Source organism: Lontra canadensis, unplaced genomic scaffold, assembly GCF_010015895.1.
Source record: "Lontra canadensis isolate GAN:19392208 unplaced genomic scaffold, GSC_riverotter_1.0 scaffold206, whole genome shotgun sequence".
NCBI classification, from domain to species: domain Eukaryota; kingdom Metazoa; phylum Chordata; class Mammalia; order Carnivora; family Mustelidae; genus Lontra; species Lontra canadensis.
Window position 1 is genome coordinate 765336 of NW_022631200.1, and position 23789 is coordinate 789124.

At 57.4% G+C, this 23789-nt stretch overlaps 1 protein-coding gene across 3 annotated transcripts; it reads right to left on the minus strand.

Moving 5' to 3' along the window:
* Nucleotides 1–331: 331 nt before the first annotated feature.
* On the minus strand, nucleotides 332–23327 carry SSC5D (scavenger receptor cysteine rich family member with 5 domains). 3 transcript variants are annotated; one of them, XM_032848526.1, is made up of 14 exons: nucleotides 23046–23327; nucleotides 22485–22511; nucleotides 21865–22173; nucleotides 21540–21659; nucleotides 21208–21321; nucleotides 20534–20842; nucleotides 18426–18743; nucleotides 18060–18236; nucleotides 15725–16042; nucleotides 13696–14304; nucleotides 13307–13621; nucleotides 13020–13187; nucleotides 5315–5479; nucleotides 333–2563 (listed from the first exon to the last, which is right to left on the minus strand). In XM_032848526.1, the coding sequence occupies exons 1-14, from the start codon at nucleotides 23068–23070 to the stop codon at nucleotides 990–992; spliced, it is 4548 nt and encodes a 1515-aa protein (XP_032704417.1). In that variant the 5' UTR covers nucleotides 23071–23327; the 3' UTR covers nucleotides 333–989. The 3 variants fall into 3 exon arrangements, with proteins under 3 accessions (XP_032704416.1, XP_032704417.1, XP_032704418.1); XM_032848525.1 differs by lacking the exon at nucleotides 23046–23327 and having other exon boundaries at nucleotides 332–2563; nucleotides 21865–22566; XM_032848527.1 differs by lacking the exons at nucleotides 13307–13621; nucleotides 23046–23327 and having other exon boundaries at nucleotides 21865–22566.
* Nucleotides 23328–23789: the final 462 nt, after the last annotated feature.

Below are 23789 nucleotides of genomic sequence, written 5' to 3' on the forward strand. Positions count from 1 at the left end.
AGGCCTGGCTACCAATCACGGCTCCACCACATCGTCCCTAAGAGACCTGGGACCTCAGTGCCCTGATCTGTAAAAAGGGGACAAAGACAACAGCCGGCACAGCACGAGTGCTTATCCAGAGCCGGCCCCTGGGGTTAAGTGCTCTAACATACGCATTGACTTAGCGAAACAGCACAACCACCCATGAGATGTGCACTTACTATCCCACTTACGTGGCTGGAAGAACTCAGACCAAGAAGTTAGGTAACTGGCTCAGGTTCATGCCCACAGGCAAACTCAGGCCTTCGGGCTCCAAAGCTCATCCCTTCTCTGCTGAGCTGTGGTAACAGTACCCTCCTTAGCAAGTGTTCATGAAGATAAAGTGACGTTATGCACAGAAAGCCCTCAAAACAGAGCCTGATCCAGAAGAGGCACTCAACAAATATTGGTCATTATTATTATTATCAGGTACTCATGCATTCAAGATTTTTAAGGTGTGTGCACTCTGCGTCAGGCTCTGTTCTAAGAGCTGGGCATACATCTGTGAACAAGACAAAGATCTCTGCCATCATGGGGCTTCGCCAGTACCAATGATGGCACCATCGTCACCACCCCCATCTCCATCACGATCGTCATCACTACGATCATCGCAATCACGCCCATGATCACCTTCACCATCACCACCACCGTGGTCATGGCCAACATCACTTCCATCGCCATCGTCACCATGGTCATCATGGCCATTATTAGGCTCACCGTCCTCCTTCTCACTACCGTAATCACCATGACCATCATGGTCATCACCCATTATCACTAACACCATCACCATAAACATCATTGCCTTGCATGGTGCCTGTGGGATTCACAATTCAAGACCAATCTTGGGATTCCCTCTCTCTGGAGTTCCCCTAGATCCCCACAAATGTCACCGATATCTTGTTTTTAATTAGATACTATGGTTTTCATTTTTTGGTTGGGTGTGTCTTAGCCCCTCAAATCCCATATAGGGGTCATACATCTCCCCTCAGAGGCCTTTCTTCCTCCTCTGGGGTGGTGGTAGCTGGTGCGGAGGTGCTGGGGGGCCAGGCCCCCTCAGCCAGTCTTTTTACAACATCACCCAGTTGCCCTAGGTTCCGGGTGGCCTCCACCAGCTGGGTCAGCCCCAGTCCCAGGGCTTGGCGCTGCTGCTGCTCCTGCTCCAGGACCTGGGTCAGCCTCTGCAGCTGGCCACCCACGTCCCTCACAGCAGCCACCAGCTCTACCAGGGCAGGCGGCTCACAAGCCATGACCCTTACAGGTGGTGTTGGAGCCACACATGGGCCAAGGGGGTCTGGGCTCTGACCAGGGGTTGGCCTTGGGGTGAGATGGTCAGGGAAAGGCTGACCCAAGGGGTGGGCCATGGAAGACAGGTGGAGGTCAGAGGTTACTGTGGGGTCAGAGGCTGAGTGTGGGGTCTGTGTGGGTGGTGGGCTTGGTTTGGGGCTCTGGCTTCTTGGTGGTTCGAAGTCCTCAGTGGACAGAGTGTCCATGCTTGGAGCTGGAGAAGGCCTGGAGTGGCTGGACTCCGAGGTTGGAAAAGGCACTAGGCTGGACATCTTGGATGTAGAGAGATGAGAAGACCCCGTGGATGTCAACCAGGGGTGGGGGCTAGACTTGACTGTTGGTGCTAGCGTGGGAGAGAACAGTTCTGTTCCCGAGGAAGTTAGAATGGACTTGGTAGTGATCATAGGGGTTGAGGTAGGGTCAGCCGTCATGCTGGGGTGAGTGGAGGTGGTAGAATGAAGGGTCATGGTGGGGTGAGGGGTTGTGGCAGGGTAAGGGGTTGTGATAGGGTGAGGGGTTGTGGTGGGTGGAGTGGCAGTGGACTGAGGGGTCGTGGTGGGATGAGGGGTTGCGGTGAGGTAAAGGGTTGTGGTGGCCTGCGGGGTTGTGGTGGGTTGAACAGATGTGTTGGGTTGAAGGGATATGGTGGGTTGAGGGGGTGTGGTGGGTTGTGGGGTCGTGGTGAGTAGTGGGGTTGTGGCGGAATGAGTGGTGGTCATGGGTTGAGAGGTCAAGGTGGAGTTAGGGGTGCTAGTAGGGTGGGGGTTTGTGGAGGAGTCTGGGGATTTGGAATGATCTGGAAATGTGTTGGCATATGGAGCTGTGCCCAAGTTTGGGGTTGTGTCAGATTCTGGAGTCAACTCTGAGGTAGAAGAAAGGTAGGTCACCACTGCCGGTGCAGAGGGGTCAGAGGTCAGTTCTTTGGGCAAGGTGGGTGGTGGGGTGGGTGAGAGATCAGGTATCAGCGCCGGAGTCACAGCGCCCTCAGGGGTAGACAGAGTGAGGCCAGGGGTTGTCAGAGTGAGGTCCAAGTTCATCTGCGAGGCCAGGTCTGGGTTGGGTGGCGAGGTGTCAGGAGGGTCAGAGGTCACCCCTCGCCTTGAAGCTGCCTCAGGAATGAGCCCAGGCGCAGAGTCGGGGGTCACCGGTGGGCCAGGGGGCTCTGGCGAGGCTGACGGCGCTGGGGAAGCGGCAGGGGGCGCTGTCCTGGCCGCTGTGGGACGCTGCAGCCAACGCTCCAGCCACGGTTTCCTCAGGGAACCTGGAGGAGGAGGAAAGACAGATGGTCGAGGTCAGCTTGCCCCGCCCACCCCCTTAGCCTTCCCCGCCCCTCCAGGGAGGAGCCGACCAATGGGAGGGCGCGGACCTTGCAACGTCACGTTCCCCAGCAGACTTTGCCCCGCCCCAGCGCCCCACCTCCCCGCCACCTGTGATGTCTCCAGACGCCACCTGGCGTCCTCCAGTGCAGGCGAGGGAGCTCGAGGGAGGGGAGGGGTACCGTGGAAGGTGGGAGGGAGCGGAAACGTGGGGGGCAGGGACGGGCGGCTGGAGGGGCTTGCGTAAGCAGGAAGGAAAACGCGGGAGTGTGGGGATTGTGGCGGCTTACCTGGGGATGCGGGAGGGGCTGGGGTGGGGGGGACGAGGGAGCAAATGGGGAAGGAATGGGGGAGATGCCAGAAGGTGCAGAAGCGTGAGGGGGGATGCAAGAGGCTTCTGAGCGTAATCTCAGTGGTCAAGATTTTTATGTCACTTTTTAAACAAAATTATTGCAAAAGATCCACTATGAACAACAGAGTCCAAATTTTAGCCCAACAGGATCTGACTGGGCCAGGATTAGGGAAAGTCAAGTGAGGTAGATGGGATCCTACCTTTAGTTGAATTTTTGATGTTCAGTTCATTGCGAATGTTTTACATTAATTCCGATTTTTAAAACTATAAAGATATTTACCTCGGTAACCGCGTGTTTTGGTGGCACCTTACGTTTAGGGCCTGAGTAGAATGAGAAGCCTCATCCTTCTTGGCTCAGCTTCCAGGTAAATGAGAATTTTGTCCCTTTTTGCAGATGAGGGGAGTCAGGCCAAGAGGGTAGGTAACTTGCCATGGGTCGCACAGATACAGTTTGCAAATTGTGGGGACAAGATATGAAGCAAAGTCCTTTGCATTCAGAGTCTGGGTCGTTAAATATCACTTTCCCAGTGACGGGTATGATAACATGTGCCCAACCTAATCTGAAGTGTGGCTAGTCCAACTAAGGGTTAGGGTTTCCTTTTTCAAAAAAAAAAAATATTTTGGGGGGCCCCTGGGTGGCTCAGTGGGTTAAAGCCTCGGTCTTCAGCTCAGGTCATGATCTCAGGGTCCTGGGATCGAGCCCCACATCGGGCTCTCTGCTCAGTGGGGAGCCTGCTTCCCCCTCTCTCTCTGCCTGCCTCTCTCTGCCTACTTGTGATCTCTGTCAAATAAACAAATAAAATCTTTAAAAAAATATTTTTGGTAGGCAGCAAAGCAAGTTTTATTGAATGATAGCGAAGTGAATACACAAAGCTCCCAAGGAGGGAGGGGACCCAAGGGGACTTTTTCACATTTTTAATTCATTTAAAGTAAAAAGCCACCAGTGTTGATAGCTAGCATATTGAACAATACAGCTCTAGAGAATTCCAGGTTTCCTGCAGGATTTTGGACATGCCTCCTGTTGTTGCCACTGGTTTGCCGCATCAGAGAAGTGGCTCAGTGAGGGGCTTGGCCTCCCGCCATGCTGCCTGTGCTTAAACCCCAGATCTGTTGCTTCCTAACTGGGTGACCATGGACAAGTTATTTAACTGCCTTGAACCTCAGTTTGTGGATGATCAACGGACCTCCCTTATAGAGCTGTGCTGGTGCACGGGGCTTCTGTGTGCGCAGAGACTTAGGACAGTGCCTTGCATGTAGCAGGCACTCTTGTGACTAATACTGTCACACTCACTGATGTGACACATCCTCAGTTTCTCTCATCTGTGAAATGGGCATAATGATAGCACCTACATCATAGGGCTCCTACAGATGCCTGAGAGCTAAAGGGGTAATATATATATAAAGTTCTTAGAACAGTCCCAACACCTGGGTGTACTGTTCAGTAACCATTAACTGATTTAGTTATTATTTCAAGAATCACAGCTTGCTTAAATATTGTAGGGGTTCAGATGTCTAGAGTGGTATTTTTAATTTTCAGACCCAAGGTTCAGAAAGCCAAACTAATAATACTCTTCTGTACGCTGTCATCAACAGCCCGGCAATGTCTCTTCTTTTTTCTCCTTTTCCTTCCCTGCTCTCCATCCCTCTCACTTTCCCCCACAGCTACCTCCATTAGTGTATTTGACACATGTCCTTAAAGATAGGTCCTTACACAATACCTTATAAAATATAAAAGGCATATATGTATTATGTTAACGTATTAAGTGTAGGTGTATTTTTGTGTTTGTGCTTTTTAGCTTTTGCAAATCGCTGGAAATTTCACTCTGCTCTTTCTCCATCTTCAGTTGCTCACACTGCCCCGTGCTCCTGTGTGTGCAGCTCGACTCGCTTTAGCTCCGCCGTGGGACTTCACTGCACGCACCCCCTGCATTTCTCGTTACCCACTGCTGGACACATAACCGGCCCCCAACTCCCTGATATCACAGTGTTCCAAAGAAAACCCTCATACAGCTTGCCCGTAGAAGCCTATTCAAGAATTTCTCTGGAATACGTGGGGCACCTGGGTGGCTCAGTTGGTTAAGCGACTGCCTTTGGCTCAGGTCATGATCCTGGAGTCCCATTAGGTTCTAGTAGTCTCCCTACTCTTAGTCATGACAATCCCAAACATCTTCAGATATTGCTAGTTACTCCCAGTTGAGGGCCACAGACGTAGATAATACCCCTTGTATCAGGATATATTTCTGCTGGATCTCTGGGGTGAGAGTGGGGTCACCACTGGGGAATTCGGAGTCTATCTCTCTACCCACAACACAAACAACCCGGTTGCCACAGCGACATGCCTCACCTGTGTCTCCACGGATCCTTGGAGCTGGAGAGGGATGGCCTGGACTCCGGGTGGTAGCAGTGGTAAGAGTGGATCCAGGTCTGCCTGCGGTGGGTGTCCCCTCTGGCGGAGCCCCTCCGGAAGGTGTATCCCACGTCCAGGAAGGCTCGTAACTATCCTCATCACCTTGAGAGATATAGGGAGAACTGAGTCTCGTTTCCCTTTATTATGACCCTCTGCTCCTCCTGGACCCCAACTCAGGTCTCATCCTGTCTCACCTGCACCCCCCCCCAATCTCCTCCCTGACCTCACAGCCACCCCGGTGACTCAGCCGAGATGCTCTGAACTACTAAGAACAGAAACTGGGACTAAACCAGCTTATAAAATAAGAACAGTTCTTATTTCAATGTCCTGATGTCCCTGCCCCTACTCATTCTTTATTTTTCCCTTGGGGGGAGGAGGACACCTATAATATCTTTATTAATGAACAACCAGGAACATTTCTGTAGCATTTTCCCTATGTATTTTGGATGAATACACTTGGATAATCTCTACATGACAATTTTATGTAACATATAAATGTATAATATCCAGTGACCCTCGAACTCTACAGATTATGCAGAACCACCTGTATGTGGATTTTTTCCACACATACAGTACAATACTATACTGTACTTATAATTTTAGTAACTTTTTTCTCTAGCTTACTTTATTATAAAAATACAGTGTATACTGGGGCGCCTGGGTGGCTCAGTGGGTTAAAGCCTCTGCCTTCGGCTCAGGTCATGATCCCAGGGACCCGGGATGGAGCCCTGCATTGGGCTCTCTGCTCAGCGGGAAGCCTGTTTCCCCCCCGCCACCCCCCGTCTGCCTCTCTGCCTACTCGCGATCTGTATTTGTCAAATAAATAAATAAATTTTTTAAAAATGTACTGTATAATATATATAACATACAAAATATGTGTTAATTGTTTATGTTATCAGTAACGTTTCCTGTCAACAGTAGGCTATCAGTAAAGTTCTGAGGGAGTCAAATTCTCTCATCTATATGTAGATTTTTGACTGCATGGGGGTCAGTGCCCCTAACCCCCATGTTGTTCAATGGTCAGCTGTGTAATATAAAAATTAACCATTTTATATGTATGATATAAAATATAACGTAAAATACACCATTTTATATAGAGAGAATTGAAAGATTGAATTCAGTCTTCTGGCTTGGTGGATCAAAAAACGTATTTTAACAATAGCTTTTTTGGGCGCCTGGGTGGCTCAGTCAATTAAGTGTCTGAATCTTAATTTCAACTCACATTGCGATCTCAGGGTTGGAAGAGCCAGTCCCACGTGGGGCTCCGTGCCCAGTGAGTCTCCTAGAGGTTCTCCCCTTCCCCCTCTGCCCTTCCCCTGCACTTGCATGCAAATGTGCATGCTTTCTCTCTCTCTGTCAGGTAAGTAAATAAATCATTAAAAAACACAATAGCTTTGTTGAGATATAATTCCCATACCTTAATGTGTACAGTTTGGTGGGTTTGAGTGTATTCACAATGTTGGGCAACCAGACACTCCATGTTCCTCACCTCCCTTCACTAACTGCCCCCTGCCCATCTCTCTGACACCCCCTCACCGTGCCGCCTTCCCCACAGGCTTGCTGCTCACACCGGACCCCAAACCTTGAGGTGTTCCCATCTAGCCTCGGTGCACCTCTGAGCTTTTGCCCGTGCTATTGCCTCCACCTAGAATTCCCTTCTCCACCATAGACTTTTCCCACTCTGCACGTGAAACCAGCAGAAGGATGGTGTCTGACACACTAGGCACGTTTGTCCTGGTCACTTTGAGCTCTGTGGCTAGCTGTCCCAGTTGCAGAATTCCCTGGCTCTGTCACCTGCTAATATATTACACGCGAATAGAACATGGGTCAATTTTCACCTCGATGCCTGGCATTGCCAATACCTCAGTCCCATCTCCCTATTATTAACCGTTCTTAATTAAATACCTTCCCCATGCCTGTCAAGTACCTTAAGAGGGAAACTATGAAATCCTACCTGACGGTCATACTCATTAGGAATTTTAAGAACCATTAGCCTTACTATTAAAAAATTAAAAATGGAAACAAGCTTGGGAAAAAAAAACATTAGCGGTGAAGATGTCTTTTCAAGATGCTGGGTTTTAGGAGAACTCCACGAGAACACAAATTGAACCCCGTTACAATGTCAGTCCACCAACTGCAGGCATACTCCTTGGGTCTCTGTGTTCTTGAACTGTGCTCTAAGATATGGCCACCTGTGGGGCGCCTGGGTGGCTCAGTGGGTTAAGCCTCTGCCTTTGGCTCAGGTCATGATCTCAGTGTCCTGGGATCCAGCCCCACATTAGGCGCTCTGCTCGGTGGGGAGCCTGCTTCCCCCTCTCTCTCCACCCGCCTCCCTGCCTACTTGTGATCTCTGTCTGTCAAATAAATAAAATCTTAAAAAAAAAAAATATGGCCACCCATCCACTGGCCGTTAGTGTGGGATCAATTTGATTTTTTTCATTAAAACATGCATTTTAAACGTAAGCAGGGGCATTGCACAGTTACAGCCCTTGTGAGGCCCAATCACCTCCCTTCCCCCAAAGGACTCTCTGAGGCCATATTTTTCTCCATGTTTTAGCTTCCTAAGTTGAAGACTTGCCCATCTACATAACACTGCATGCGTAGTTTTATAGCTTGGATGTGGGCGTGTCCCTTCCTAGCTGGGTGAGCAAGTCACTGAACTGCTCCATGACTCAGTTTCCTCACCTGTAAAATGGGTGCCATGATGGTCTACTCCATGGGGTCGCAAAGCCTGGCATGTGATAAGATTATTCTTTGAATTAAATTCATCTCTCTCTAGCTCCTTCTTTTTAACCTTCATTTAATATTCTGTTGTACCAACACACAACTGTTGATTCGTCTGTGCCCTGTTGACAGGCAGGTAGGCTGTGGCTAATGTTTTGCTGTTACAAATACGGCCGCAGTGAATTCCTTAGATCTGTGACCTTGGGCTCAGGAGTGAGAACTCCTCAACACCTAATTGTATAACTGCGGTGTGGAAGGCAGAGGCGTCTCCCTAGACATTGTTAAACTGCCCTCCTAATGAGGCGCAGATTCGCATGCCCACCTTTACCCCACAAACTTTGTGCTGTCAGACATTTTAATTTTTGGCAATCTCATGGGGAGAGGGTGGCTGGGGAAGCTGCTGTTTTGCTACAGATGACCGAACTAAAGCCCAGAGAAGGCAAGGAACTTTCCCAAAGTCACACAGCCAAAGAGCAGTGTTAGGCTTCAGACCCACAATGGTCTACCTGGTCCTTAATGGAGACCTCTTTCCCTTGAGGTGCAAATCTACTGAGTCTTACCCCACTCCTCCCCTGGTGAGCTTTTATTCATCCTTCAAGATTTTATTCAAAGGCCATGCCCCTTCCCCCCTCAATGAAGTCACGCCTGCATAATGCTTCCTGGGTTCTTCAGAGCTAATTCTGTCATATGCTCCTTCCCTGTGTTCATGACAAGCGTAGTTAAGAGTGTAAATCCTGGAGTTAGAATCCAAGCTCTGCTGTTTGCTGTACTGGCCCTCTTTGTACCTGTTTCCTTATCTGTAGAATGGTGTTAAGCGTTGTACTGATCTCATAAGTTTCCTTAGGGGAGGAAGTGAGTTAAGCCATGTGATGCTGGTAGATGGCACCTGACACATGGGGCACATTCAGTGAAAACTAGCTATGATTGTTAATATTATCACCCAACCTCTGAATTTAATCTTGCATTTACTCTTGGATCCTCTCCCCTCTGCATGACCTCATAGCAGCCGTAACATACAGCAACAGCCCAAATCCATGAGTCATCCCACCTTCCAAGCTGGGTGTGGGAGGCCCATGAGACACGGCTAGTTGTCTGCACAGCCTCATCCGTTCCCGCAGCCTCACATTCCATTCTGTCAATGTATATCTTCAGCCCAGGCACTCCGCAGAGCTCCAGGATGGTGTATCTAATGTCTGCACCTGGGTGTGTCAAACACATCACCAACAGATCTAACATTCCCACTGCGGATCCAGCTGCAGTGTTCCCTGATCCAGTAAAAGGTGGGTCCCCATCTCCCACTTCCCTCTTCTCACACTCCACCCAACCCCTCACTCGGATCCATCAGCTCGACTTCCAGAATATAGCTTACACAATCCACTTCTGAGTCTCCACTGCTACCCTGGCAGAGACCACTGTCACCTTTCCAGAGACCTCTCAGTCTCCCTGTATGCACTCTGGCTCGCCCATCCATTTCCCATGCGGCGGCATCCTGAGTGACTGCTTTGACAATGCACGCATGACCGTGTCCTTCCTAGCTCAAAATGCCCCACCAAGGGCTTCTCACTGCATAGAGAATAAAACTCAGAGTCTAGCCCTCTCCTATCACTCTCACCCTGCCTGGCTTACTGTGTTTCGGTCATGCTAGCATCCTTGCCATTCTCTCAAGGTCTCACCAGAGGGCCTTTGCATGTGCTGCTCCCTCCGTCTGGAATGCACCTTGAGCTCCCTCGGGGCTCCCCACTGCAGATCTCATCTCCTGCCATCATTCCCATCGACCACTCCATTTCAGCCCCGCTGACCTTGAGGCCGTTTCTTCAACCAGCTAAGCACGATTCTACCTCAAAGCCCTTGCATGCACCGTTCCCTCTGTATAAAACATTCTCTAACCAGATATCTGCATGGCTTTCTCCCTCTCCTCCTAAAGGTCACGCTTAAAGGGCACTTTCTCTTGGCCATCCTATTCTAAATTGCAAATCTCAGCCTCCCTTTCCCTTGCTTATCACCGCTGTGCTCTCAGGGGTTAGTATTCACGCCTGCCGCACAGCAGGTGACAGGCGTGTAAATGTGTCTCCAAATTCTGAGAAGCCTCGAGAAATACTGCTTCAATGAACTAGAAAGTGAAATTCAACCTTTTAAGCTTCTGGCTTCGGCTGTTACATTCATTCAACAAACGTGTAAGTCTCCACGGAGTCTCTACAGCACGGATTTGGTGGTAGACCGGTGGGGGAACCATGCTCCCCCAAAGACCCTAGTCCCCAGGACCTCTGAATAGGTTACCTTACATGGCAAAGGGATACTGCAGTTGTGATTAAACGTGCAGACCTTGAGAGGAAGAGATTATCCTGCATCAGTCGAAGTAGGCCCAGTCCAATCACACAAATCCTTAAAGTTTAGGACAGAGGAAGACGTGAAGACAGAAGGAAGGTCAGAGAGGTGCAGCATTGCCGGCTCTGAACATGGAGGAAGGGGCCACGAGCCAGGAATGTGGGGGCCTCTAGAAGCCGGAAAAGGTAGAGAACAGATTCTGTCCTAGAGCCTCAGGAAGGACCGCATCCCGGCTGGACTTCTGACCCAGGGGACTGCAAAGTGAGCCTACGCTGCTGCAAGGCAGTACGGGGCGGTTACGTCACGGTAAAGGCGGGATGGAGCCAAGGGTCCAGGGAGAGGGCAGTGTCCGGTGGGCGAGGCCCTTTAACCCCGGCCTCGGCCCCGGAGAACTCCCTTCCCCCTGGTGTCTGCTGTTGGGTCATACCACGTCCTGGGCGAGGCCCTTCGGGATCGCCCTACGAGAAACACGGCTTCCCTGGGATCCTGCAGCGGCCGTTCATTCACGCCAAACCAGCCTCGCCACCAGCGTTCCGAGGTTGTAAACGGTTTCACACACATTTTGTTCTTGGGATTGGGACCCGAGGTCGCGCGCAGTCCTAACCCCGGAGCGGCCCCGCGAGCTGGACTAAGCAAGTCGCTGATCGTTAGCCCAGGGACTCCGTCATCTCTCCCAGTCCGAAGAGCGAAACGTGTGTGGAATCACGAAGACGGGCCTTAGCAGCGGCTCCGGAGTTTCCCCCGAGGCAGATTTGCGCCCGCCGCAGCCCGGGCGTTCGCCGCAGGGCCCAGGTCTCCCGCGCGCCGGAATCGCGCGCACCCCGCAGCGAGCGAGCTGTGCGGGGCTGTTTTCCCACAGGGAGAAGCAGGCTCAGAGGCGGGGTCCCTCTTTCCCAGGGTCACCTCGCAGTGAGGGGAGGAAGGCGCGTCTGTCCCTCCTCCCACTCGCCATCTGGCCTCCTTATCACTGGACCTGGGACTACCCCGACTTTTCCCAGGCGCGACTCGCGACGCCGCTCCGAGCTCACGTCACCGCCAACCCCCACCCGCCCCGCACCCCAGTAGGACCTCCGGGCCCCGCGTCTGACTGTCTCTGCCACGAGGGGGCGCTAGAGGATAGCCAGAGGTCTGCGCCCCGTTGCACAGAACAAAGGCTCTAGGACCCCGGCCGCCCGGCACCGGGCAGGACGGGCCCGACCTCACAACTCCGGTCCCCCGCCCTAACGCGCGGCAGCCCCTCGGCCCGCCCCTCCCCTCCGTTTCCTCCTCACAACCAGCCTAACCTCGCAGCCAAGTCACCGCTCTGAAAGCGCAGCAAGCGCCTCCCGCCCCCGGCTTTTATTACTGCGGGCGTGGGTCAGCCGGCCAATCAGGAGGCGCAGCGCACCTGTGACGTCACAAGCCGTGAGGTGGATTGGGCCCATTCTCCGAGGGCCGCGCGTGCGTGCTGAGCGCCAGAAAAAGGCGGGAAAATGACCGCGGGGCGGGGCGTCCCGTTCCTGAGGCGACGAGTCCCTCAGGGAAAGACAAGCAGAGGGGCGCGGGGCGACAGAAAGAAGGGGGACCTTCGGGGGGTGGGAGAGCACCCAGAGAAGGGAGAGAGCAGCGGGAGGGTGAAGCGCGGGCACAAAGCGGGGTGGAGTGAAACAGGCGGGGCCGGGGCAGGAGGAGCCATTGGTGAGCAGAAGGTGGAGTCCGCGCGCGGGGCACAGAGGGAAGGCCGGCGGCGCGAGTGGCCGGGCGGGGGGCAGGCAGACAACAGCAGGGCACGCGGGGGACGGTCGGAGGCAGAGAGAGCGAGAACACGGAGGGTAGAGGCGTCGGCAGGGGGAGAACAGGAATGCGGGCAGTGTGCACTGGATGCGAGCACATGAGAGCGACGGCGACAGACAAGCAGACCACGAGAACAGCAGAGCGACAGAGACGCGGAGCGGGCCAGTGGAAGAGAGCCAGCCGGCGGGACGGGAGAGGACCGAGGGCCGCGGACGCGCATGCGCACAAATGCACATGCACATGCGCAGGGACGCGGGGCTAGACCGGCGCCACAGGGAAGCCTGGAAGAACACTGCGCACATGCGTGGACACTGGGAACCCGGGGAAGCAATGTGCATGCGCAGGGCCACGGGGCCTGGGAGATGCTGCGGGGAAACCGCCTGAGCAGCATGCGCCGGGACAGCACGCGGGCAGGGGCGCACCGGCTCCGGGTGTGGCCGCAGGGGTGGCAGGACACTCGGGCCGCACGGGCCAAGCTCTAGGGGGCTGGGGGATGACGTGGTGACCTCGGCCCTCTGGGAGGTCTCCGGGCTCTGGATGGAGGGGTCCAGCCTCAGGTGTTGCGGCTGGTTTGCGGGAGGACCGTGGACTCGGGCCGTGCTGAGCCTGGTCTGATTCTCAGAGACACACGGGGGTCTCCTCTTCAAGGCTCTCGAGAGGAGCCCAAGGAAGGAGCGTTTTGGGCCTCTGGAGCCGCGGAGAACCTATCCGTGATCTCCGACACCCAGGCCAGCTCCCTCCGGGGTCTCTCGGGAAGCCTCGCCGGGAGGAGCACACAGGTCGATGGGGGCCCCATCTTCACCCTGGTAGTGCACCTCACCTGTGTCCGGAAGACGCCTTGTCGCCGGAGAGGGGGCCCCTGGGCTCTTGGTGGTGCCCCAGGAGAGCGTGTGTCCAGGTACCCCTGTGGTGGTGGTCAGCTTGGCCAGGTCCTCTCCAGAGGTGGGATCCCATGTCCAGGGGGGATAATCATCCTCATCCGCGTGGCCTTGGGAGAAAGTGGGACATGGGTTGAGTCCCTCCCTGCCTCAGGTCCTTGCTGCTGCTCCAGATACCCTTCCAGAACCTCCTGGAGTGACTCTGGGTGCCCCACCCCATTCCCAGTACCAGTGCAGGTGAGCCCCACGTCTTCCTCGTGGTCACAGTTGTGCTGGCCCCACGCCCCAGCAGGGCAGTCACTCAGGGAGGCCTCGATTCCCTTGCAGCCCACGTCATCCAGCCAGATGGGACCGGTCCCAGGGCCGTAGTGGGTTTTGCCCACTCGGGACCGGACCCTTCCGCAGCCCAGCTCCCAGCAGGCCACGGTACTGTCCCGCAGGTCCCAGCTGTCATCGCACACTGTCCCCCAGCGCCCAGCATGCCACACTTCCAGCCGGCCAGCACACCGGTTGGGCCCATCGGCCAGACGCACCCGGAACGGGCCTGCTGGTAGAAGACCCCAAGTCAGGAGGGGTCAACAGGGGTCAGCCTCACCTCTTCATGTTCCCCCCACTCACCTGATCCCCCAGCCGTGCTCCCAGTGGGGGAGGGGGCTGGGTCTTTGGAAGAGTCTGGAGAACCTTGTGTTGGGATCTCAGCAGATGGCTCCGTGGAGGCCAGAGGGATTCGCTCCACTGTAGCCTCAGAGGTCATTTCTCGGGGGCTTTGAGTGGTCGGTGTTGCCATGGTCTTGGCAGTCCGTTCTCGGGGGGCCCTGGGAGTCCGTGTTGCAGTAATATGTGAGGTCATCCTGTGGGGGACTTCAGTGCTCAACCTGGCGGTAGACTCAGAAACTGTTCTTCGGGAGGCCTCAGTGGTCAGAGTCGTGGTGGTCCGTGAGGTCAGTTCAGGGGGCCTCTGGGTGCCCAGGGCCCTGGAGTATTTAGTGGTTGGAATCACAGGAGGCTGAGTGGTCAGTCTCCTTGCATTTTTGGTCACCCACTTCTTAGTACCCTTGGGGGTTTTCCCTGGGGCTTTGGTGGTGGTTTTCTCAGGAACACTGGGGGTCAGCTTTGCTGGGGGCTTGGTGGTCAGCTCCCCAGAGAGCCAGGCATCCGGATCTCTACCCAGGCCAGGGATCCAGCTCCAGCTGAAGGGGTCTGAGATGGAGTCCAGGCCAGGAGTGTCTGGAAGTTGGGAGGAGAGGACATGGAAGTTGGCAGACACCATAATGACAAGGTAGTCTTTTCGATCCCCCTTCTCCCTCATCCCTTTTCTTTATTCATTCACTCCTGCATGTCTCCAACATTTACCCAGCATATTCTGTCACTCAGGCACTGTGCCAGACTCTGGGGATACAAACCTGCTGGCCAGACACACCACCCCTGCTCCTTGGCTTTTCCAGTTGGGACATGCCTGACCCTGTCTGCCCTTCCCACATCAACCTGTCCACTGGCCACCCACGGTGTCACTTCCCATAACTTCTGACAGTCTCCCTTTCTCCCTGTCCAGCTCTCACCAGTTACCAGAGTGGTACCAGGTCTGGTGGGTCATTCCCCAGCTGAAAACCCTTCTGTGGCTCCTGTGGCCTCGGGAGGAGAGGGAAAGGGCCTTAGCTTCCGTGACGCCATTGTGTGGGCCACAGCTCTCGTCACATTTCTCTGATTAGATTAGCACGTGTGTGCAGTAAAGTGTCACCTGTGCCCAAGGAAATGTCTGGCCCCTGGCTCACAGGGTTACCTAGAGAGTCAGTACCAATACTGTGACTCACGGGCAGCCAGTGGGCAGGCAGCCAGAGGTCGTAGCCGAGCTCCTGTAAAACTCTGCACCCGAGGCTGGGGGGACGTCTCTGCTGGGCAGTACTGCACATGTATGGTCACTTGCCCCTGCTGGGAGAGCTAAGTGCTCTCTGCACGGCTCCCCGGGGAGGAAGGCTGGGGGCTCCCTGCAGACCTCTCCCGCATCAGCCCCTGCGCCTCTGCCCTCGACTGGTTTTTATGATGGCTTTTCTGATTTTTTGGGAGTCCTTCTACAAGATTATAGAACCTGAGGTTTGTCTCGGGGCCCTCCCGAATGATACCGTGTCGCACGGGTTTGCAGAGATGTGTGGGTGCATCTTTGTGTCAGTGAGCTGTGAGCGTCCCAAAGGCCGGGACTGGGCTCCTTCTATCTGACACCCCAGCACCCGGCTCAGTGTCTGGCACTCGTAAACGTTAGCAGATGACAGACACAAGGCTTGTGTGTACTGCAGCTGGCCCTCACCTTGGCCTCTCTCCAGCTCCCAACATCCCTGTCCTCACTTCTTTGATCTTGGGGAGCATAAACGGGAGGAGGAGAAAGAATCCCAACTGCGCCACTTAGTTGCTGTGTGACCTTGGACAAGTTACTGAACCTCTCTGTGCCTCAGCTTCCTCAGTAAAATGAGTATAACACCCACCAGCTTGTACTTATTGTGAGGCGTGAATGCGGTCACATGTGTGGGAACACCCAGCCCGGGCAGGGGGCTTAGGAAGACGTGCACGCGGAGGATGTTAGCGCAGATGTTACTTCCCATTCCTTCTTCCAGGAAGCCCTCCAGGAGCCAGTGGGTGGTCAGGACCTCCTTACCAGTGCAGGAGACTCCAACATCTTCATTGTGAGCACAGTTGTGCTTCCCCCAGGGTGAAGCGGGGCATTCTGAGAGTGAGGCCTCGGTCCCCAAGCACCCCACGTCATCCAGCCAGATGGGGCCAGCCCCCCAGCCAAAGCGGCCAGCCGCAGGGTCCTGCTGCCGTGCTCTGCCACAGCCCAGCTCCCGGCAGACCACGGCTGAGTCCCGCAGGTCCCAGCTGTCATCACACACCGTCCCCCAGCGTCCGTTGTGCCACACCTCCAGCCGGCCCGAACACCTGCCGGGTCCTGCCACCAGGCGCAGCTGGGGGGACCCTAGGGTGGAAGAGACCCAAAGACTTAGGAAACTGTCCAGCTGTCCATCCCTCTGCCTGCCTTGCATTCATCCAGACTTCTGTCCATCTTGGCTTCCCCACATCCGTCCATCCTGGCAGCAGGGACAGGGATAGAGTCTGGCACGGTCTGGGTTCCTTGAAATGTGGAACACGGAATCCCTGTATGATCCAGAAATCCCACTGCTTGGGCTTTACCGCCGGTAAACGGAGGATGGCTACTCAGACACGTGCTTGAGCACAGGGTCCGGGCGCTGTTCACAGCAGCCCAAGGATGGACACAGCCTGACTGTGCTTCCCTGCATGGAGGGATAGCGGAGTGAGGCCTGCGCACGAAATGGAATAGGGTTCAGCCTTTCTTAGGAGGGGATTCCGCGACCTGCCCCGTGGGTGAAGCCAGAGGACATCAGCACGAGTACTGCAGGGTCCCATCTGCACCATGACCCTGGAGGAGTCTGGTTCATAGAGACGGTAGAAGGGTGGGCACCTGACTGGGCCAGGGGGATGGGGAGCCCGCGTGTAATCCATCTGGGGTGTCTGGGATGGTGACAAAGTCCCACAGCTGGATGGTGGTGGCTGCCCGACCTCATGAATGGGTTTCATGCCACTGAACTCATGCTTAAAAACAGATGAAGCGGTCAATGTTACGTTGCGCATAGTTGACCGCAACGAACCAAACAGAGGACGCGGGCTCTGGGACACGCTGCCTTCACCCGTGTCTTAGCCATGTGGCCTCGTCTGTAACTCGGACAGCATGCAGCACCCCGGGCCCGCGTGGCCAGGAGTGTCCCCTGACGGAGACAAGAAGCATGCCTGCAACAGCACCGGTCACACACAAGCCCGTGAGCTCTGAGTGACTCAGGAAAAGCGGGAAAGCGGCCTCCAGTAAGAATACGTTTCCCATCCTGGAGGAATCAGCTGTGCTAACCAGGCCTTTTTATTGTCTGTGTGTCTGTCTTTCTTTCTCTCTCTCTTTCTTTCATTTGAGTTATTTATGGTGGGGGGACCATGAAAGGGAGAGGGTCAGAGGGAGAAGCAGACCCCCTGCTGAGCAGGGAGCCTGATTTGGGACTCAATTCTGGGACCCCAGGATCACAACCCAAGCCGAAGGCAGTCACCCAACCAACTAAGCCACCCGGGTGCTCTATAGTCTGTTCTGATGCTTTGGCCTCTTGGAGCCTTGCTGACCCTGGAGGGACCACCCCTGGAGGGCTCGCTAAATCGAGAGACAGGAAGCCAGCGGAGCGTGCCTCCTGTCTGCACACCAGCCAGTCCAGAGCCCACCACTCCCACCTGCTCTGGGGCAGGGGGCTCTCACGCTCTGGGCCACTGTCCACGTGGCCTGGTGCCCCACAACCAGGGGCAGCCCCGGTGCCCCACAGCTCTTGGAAACCATCCAAGCAAGCCAACCCTGAGCCTGCTTACTTGGCCTTGCCTCCTCTTTCCCACAGAAGCCATGGTCAAGGGGTACCTGGGTGGCTCAGCGGGTTAAGCATCTGCCTTCAGCTTAGGTCATGATCCCAGCGTCCTGGGATCGAGCCCCACATCAGGCTCTCTGCTCAATAGGGAGCCTGCTTCTCCCTCTCCCACTCCCCCTGCTTGTGTACCCTCTCTCTGTCAAATATAAAAGAAGAAAAAGAAGCAGCAGCAGCAGCAGAAGCCATGGTCAAGGCTCTGGCTGTGTGTTCCCCTCACTGCCCCTTCCTCCTGGCCCATGCTGCTCCTTCCCTGCATGGCCCCTGTTTCTACAAACCCAATATCTTTCCAAGGGCAGTCCCGTCCTGATCTGCTGGCCTTACCACACCTGAGTAACACGGCAGGGCATTCAACCAAGCACAGACCCTGAGGGCACGGGGCTCTGTTCCCTTCGCCATCCTTGTCTTTCCCCCGATGAGAACTTATGAGCAGGGAGAAAGGGCAGGGGTTGGGGGGGAGCACTGACTCTGGGGGAGTGAGTAGTTAGTAAGACCCTGTTTTCTTAGGGAGCAGAACGGACTCACCAGCTTCCGGGCCAGTCTCCCGAGGAACAGTGGGGGAGGCAGGAGGAGGTGGGATGTCTGCTGTGCCTAGGGACGGGCTCCCTGTGGGGGCTGGGGGCCTGGACACTGCCTCCTGGGACGAAGAGCGGTTGCTGTCTGCTGCTGGGGCCGTGGGGGGGACATACCCCAGAGGCATACCTGAGGCAAGGAATAGCCAATCACCACCATGGGTGATCCCAGGACCACGGATTTAGAGTGAGGGCCCATGGATCAGGACAGGAGAGGGGGGCGCGCGGGGTGAGCGTGCCAATGCCCCACGAGCCCCCCACTTCCTGTGCCTCCGCTTGAGGCTCCCACACCCCCAGCCTCTCCCTGTGTCCTCCTCACCATCGCACACGGCCCCGGCGTCCTCCCGATGGTGACAGTCATGCTGGCCCCAGGGCCGTGCGGGGCAGAATCGCAGGGCTGTCTCGTTACCCCGGCATCGAAGGTCGTCCAGGAAGACGGGTCCGGCCCCTTCCCCGAAGAAGGCACCCCCGGGGGCGGCCAGTGCGCCCCCGCAGCCCAGCTCCCGGCAGGCCACAGTGGCATCCCGCAAGTCCCAGGCATCGTCGCACACCGTCCCCCAGCGGCCGCTGTGCCACACCTCCAGGCGGCCTGCACACCCGTGGGGTCCATCAGCTAGACGCAGCCTGGGGGCTGGGCCTGGACGTGGGGAAAGGGAGAGAAACAGACAGACAGGAGACTGCAGTGGGTGAGCGCTGGGAGCTCGGAGGGCAGGCAGCCACGTGAGCGCAGATGCTGAGCTCTCCAGGGCTGGGCTTCCTGCCCATGCCGCTGTGCTCAGGGGGACAGCAGACGCCCCACCTTCCGTTTGCCGATGGGGAAAAGGCTTCAGGATGGGAAGTCACTCACGGGGAGTCCAGCAATGGTCTGTCCACCTCCCAGTGCCCCGTTTGTGCAGAAGCAAGCCCTGGGGACACTGGCCCTCACCCCACGTGCCGGCTGCCTACCCCAGTCCTGTACGGCAGGCTTCTCGACCTCAGCATCACCAACATCAGGGGATTGTGGGGGGCCAAGCTGTGACTGTAGGATGTCCACAGTGTCCCTGGGCTCCATCCCCACATGTGAGGGCCATCCACAGTGTGACAGACTTTGCCCAGTGTCCCCTGGGAGGAGTCGGGGTGGGGGGAGATCACACCCCACCCTCTGCAAAGAACCCCTAGTCTGCGGACTAACCTCTTGCTGGCTTTAGGGTACATTTCTGTTGGGTCTGCCTGGGTGAGACTGCGGTCACCACTGGGGAGCACAGAGTCCATCTTTCTACCCCCTAGTTTGGGGGGTACATCACCCCCATCAGTGCTTTGGAGAAAAGAACTGGGTCAGACATGAGGAGCTGCCTTACAGGACTTCTCTGGGGATTAAGGTGTCAGTAAGGCTCCAAGCTTCCCCAGGCACCTCAGTAGCATTCACTTCTTTTCCCCAGCCACTTAGCCCTCCCTGGGGTCTCCACTTACCTCCCAATCTGGGCTCTGGAGAACCTGCTTCTGCCTCTCCGGGCTGCCCATCCCGCACAGCACAGTCCCAGCCCACTGCTCAGGGCCCCAACCCCCATGGGTGGCCTCTGTTCCCACCACTCCAGGCTTCAGACGCCCGCCAGCATAGCAGCTCTGTGTGCAGCGGGATAGACCTGACTGGTCAAGTTCTGAGTCTGGGGCTGAGTCCATAACCTGGGTCCTTTGGTTTCCTTCTCCAAACCTCATTTCCACATCTGGGAAGACAGGGATGAGAGCACCCACCCCAGACAGTGTCCACGTGGCGGTGAGGCTCAGACACAGCTGGGAGGTACCCAGCACACTGCTTGGCACAGAGCAGAGACTCAGGAGAATGTCCTCTTCCTCTTCCCGTTCACATCAGCCCACAGAAGCACTGCCTACCCCCTGCCCCCTGCTCTGGTGGGCACCCACTGTCCACCCGCAGCCCCTTTGCTTTCCCACCCCACCACTCTGGGCGGCCATCGCCCTGTGCCTGCTGGGTCCATGCCTGGAGTGGATGGTGTTCAAGTGGTATTGGGGGAGGGGGAGGGAAGGGGGAGGGAGAGAAGGAAGGAAGAGGGGGAGAACTGGGAGGAGAGAGGGAAGGGAGAGGGGGAGGAAAGGAGGGAAGCAGGAGGGAGGGAAGGGAGAAGGGGGAGAACGGAGGAAGAAGGGAGAGTGGAAGAGAGGGAAGTAGAGAGGTAGGAGGGAGGGATGGGAGAGGCTGGGGGTAAAGAGGAGGGAGGGAAGGAAGGAGGGAGGGAGGAGGAAGGAAGGGAAGGAAGAGGGGGGAGAACTGAGGAGGGAGGGAGGAGGAAGGGAGGGAAGGAATGGGGGGAGGATGCAGGGGGATGGAGGGGAGAGGGAGAATGAGGATGGAGGGAGGACAGAGGAGAGCCCTAGAGAGAGCAAGTGCAGCGGGTGGGGTGCAGGGGGTGGGCGGTGCGGGCGGGGGCATACCAGTGCAGACCAGTCCTGCGTCCTCGCTGTGGTCACAGTTGCTCCGACCCCAGGGGCTCCGGGGACAGTCCCGCAGAGCCTGCTCCCCGCCTCCACACCCCACGTCATCCATCCACACAGGCCCCGAGCCTGGGCCAAATCTGGCGCCTCCGGGGGCGGCCAGTGCACCCCCGCAGCCCAGCTCCCGGCAGGCGACGGCAGCGTCCCGCAGGTCCCATCCGTCATCGCACACGGTCCCCCAGCGGCCGCCGTGCCACACCTCCAGGCGCCCGGAGCACCCGTGGGGGCCTGAGACGAGGCGCAGCCGCTCTGTGGGGGGATGGGCAGGGAGGGAGGGGGTGGTGAGTCTCGTGCCAGGCAGTTTGGGAAAAGCAGATTCAAACACCCTTCATTTTCCAACTGGGAAAACTGAGCCCCAGAGGGAGCAGTGGCCCGAGATCCACCTGCCGGCTGGGCCTTTAAGAGTGCTGGGGTCCCAGCAGGATCAGGGTATCTGGGGCAGGAGCTGCCTGGGCCCCTGATCGGAGCGGGGCGGGGCACGGGAGCCTGGCCTGAGTCCCAGAGGGATATGGTGCATGCTGGAGCCCTCCCAGGTACCAGCTAGGAGGAGGCCACCCAGGGGTCCCCAGGTCAGTCCAGGCCAGGCCAGACAGGGAGGTCTGCAGAGAACATACCCTGTCGGGGGGCTCCAGCCGTCAGCATGGGGGCCCTGGTGGATTTGGGCTGCTTGACTGGCCGCGGGCTCTTCCTCCTGGAGTTGTTCTGTGGGGTCCCAGCTGGGCGGGGGGCTGCGAGAGACAGTGGTTGGTCGCTGCAGATCCTCCCACCAGGCCGCACTGTGCTACCTGGGAGTCCCTGAGGATGCGGCGGGGGGCTGCAGCGGGGTGGGGGTCGGGGGGGGCCTCGAGGGGGTGAAGCCGCTGCATCCGTCTGTCCCCGGGACATATCAGTGCGGAAGGCCCCTCCCTCTCCCTCCCAGCTGGACACGCGGCCAGAGTGGGCTCACCATGGGTCACGGGAGGCTCCTGAGAGCCAGGGCTCAGCTCCCCAGACAGCCCTAGCCAGAGGTCCCCCTCCAGGATGGAAGGTGGATCCTCCCCGTCTCTGGAGTTGGCCACACGCTGACCTGCGAGAGGGAGAGCACAGGAGCTTGGCTGCGGCGGCCCTGACCAAGGCAGGCACGGGAACACCTCAGGCAGTGGTCAGCTGGGAGTCCCGCAGGGAGACACCCAGTTTTTCGAGGGGTGGGGGTGCCTGGAAGTCCAGACCCTCTCAGTCCCTGGGGTCATGTCTGTAGGAGTGCCCCTGATGGAGGCTCCGAGGCCTCTCACCTGCACAGACGACGCCCGCGTCCTCCTCGTGGGAGCAAATGTGGGCCTTCCAGCCGCGGTGGGAACAGAGCCCCAGCTGCCCCTCGCTGCCCCGGCAGGCCAGCTCACTCAGCCACACAGGCCCTGCGCCCTCCCCGAAAAAGGCACCTCCAGGGGCAGCCAGTGCGCCCCCGCAGCCCAGCTCCCGGCAGGCCACGGCGGCGTCCCGCAGGTCCCATCCATCGTCGCACACGGTCCCCCAGCGGCCGCTGTGCCACACCTCCAGGCGGCCCGCACACCCGTGGGGGCCGTCAGCCAGACGCAGCCGCTCTGGGGGGACAGAGGAAAGGCTGGGACACCTGGGAGGCCCGGTCCCCGGGAATGGCAGGACCAGGGCCTTGCCTGCAGGGTGTGGGTGAGGCCAGCTGCCCTGGCCACTGGTGGGGGTCCCAACTCCTGGGTTCTCAGGAGAGAGGTGGCCCCCATAGGAAGTGGGGGGTTGGTCACCAGCAGTTCTGGAGGAAGCAATGTCCAAGGTCATAGTTGCCCGCAGGGCTGCCGGGGTTCCCCTGGAGGGGGAGACTGGACAGGGGTGGGTTGGAGCTGGGCAAGGCCAGACAGAGGTGCTCAGGGCCACTTACCAACAGCCTGGATCCCCATCAGAGCCGCTGGAAGGGAGGTTGGAGGGGTGGGGTAGAGTGAGGACAAGCCCCATGGGGGTGCTTTCTCCGGGTCTTAAATACCCCAGCACGCGCGCGCGCGCGCGCGCACACACACACACACACACACACACACACACACACACACTCCGCACTCCTCTGAACCAGAAACCCACCACTGGGAGGCAGGACTCTGGACAGAGGGCTGGGCAAGACTCAGGTCCCTGAGACGGGCGGGGCCCCACATGCCTTGGGTCAAGGCTGGGAGCCAGGCCCTTTGTGCTCCCCCAGGGGCCTGGTTAATGTCAAATGGGAGTGACCCCCCCCAAGGTCAGGGCCAGTTGCAGTGGGGAGTAGTCCCTGGGATCCTCAGAGGGTGGGATGCGTGTGCAGAGGCTGGGTCCCTTGGGGGCATCAGGCAAGGACGACCAGATGTCCTTCATCCCAAGCACTTGAGACAGGGCCCCGGAAGTCTGAGTTGCTTAAGTGTATGAGCTCAGGGGTCAGAGGTCCCTGAGTCCCCATGGAGAAGGGGTCACTCACCGAAAAGGCAGGCCAAGACCCTCATGTTTGCAGACTCCAGGGCAGGGACGGGGTGAAAGGGGACGCGAGCAGGAGAGGGGAGGAGGCTGCGGCCACCGGAGGGAGGGAAGGAGAGAGGGAGAGAGGGAGAGAGGGAGGGAAGCGCCTGCCAGAGGCGCCCTGGACCGGGGAGGAGCAGGCAGTGGCTGGACGCTCTGCCAGAAGGAAGAGAGGCTGCCTGCCGAGGAGGCAGCAGGGGACAGGAGCGGGGGCAGGGAGGGGGCTGGCCGCAGCGGAGGCCTGAGGAGGAGGGGGGTGGCAGCGGGGAGGGAGGGTGTCCAGCTGCAAACCCCCACAGGGAGCTGGAGCCGCCAGGCCCAGCGCCCTGCTGTGCTTAGAGATGCTGTGGGGAGGGCGGCCCGCGGGAAAGGGACCCGGCAGAGGCACGCACAGGCCGCCACCACCGGCCGCCACTGTCTGCCTCCTCTGTGCAGCCAGGGGACGCGGTGAGACCAGGGTGGAGCGGGTGGACCATGGATCCAGACTGGCAGCAAGAGGGCTTACAGCTCGACACCAGGAAGGACTTCCTGGATTGGGAAGGGGGACTGAGGAAGCCCTCCTGGCTGGCCCTCGTGGGGCTGGATGCAAACCCTTCGGGCCCCCATCCGAGGGGGCACTGGGTGAACCCCAGGGAAGCCAGAGATGGGGGGGCAGGCGGACTAAGCGCTGAGTGTAAGGTGAGGGAGGGGGACTCCACACGCACAC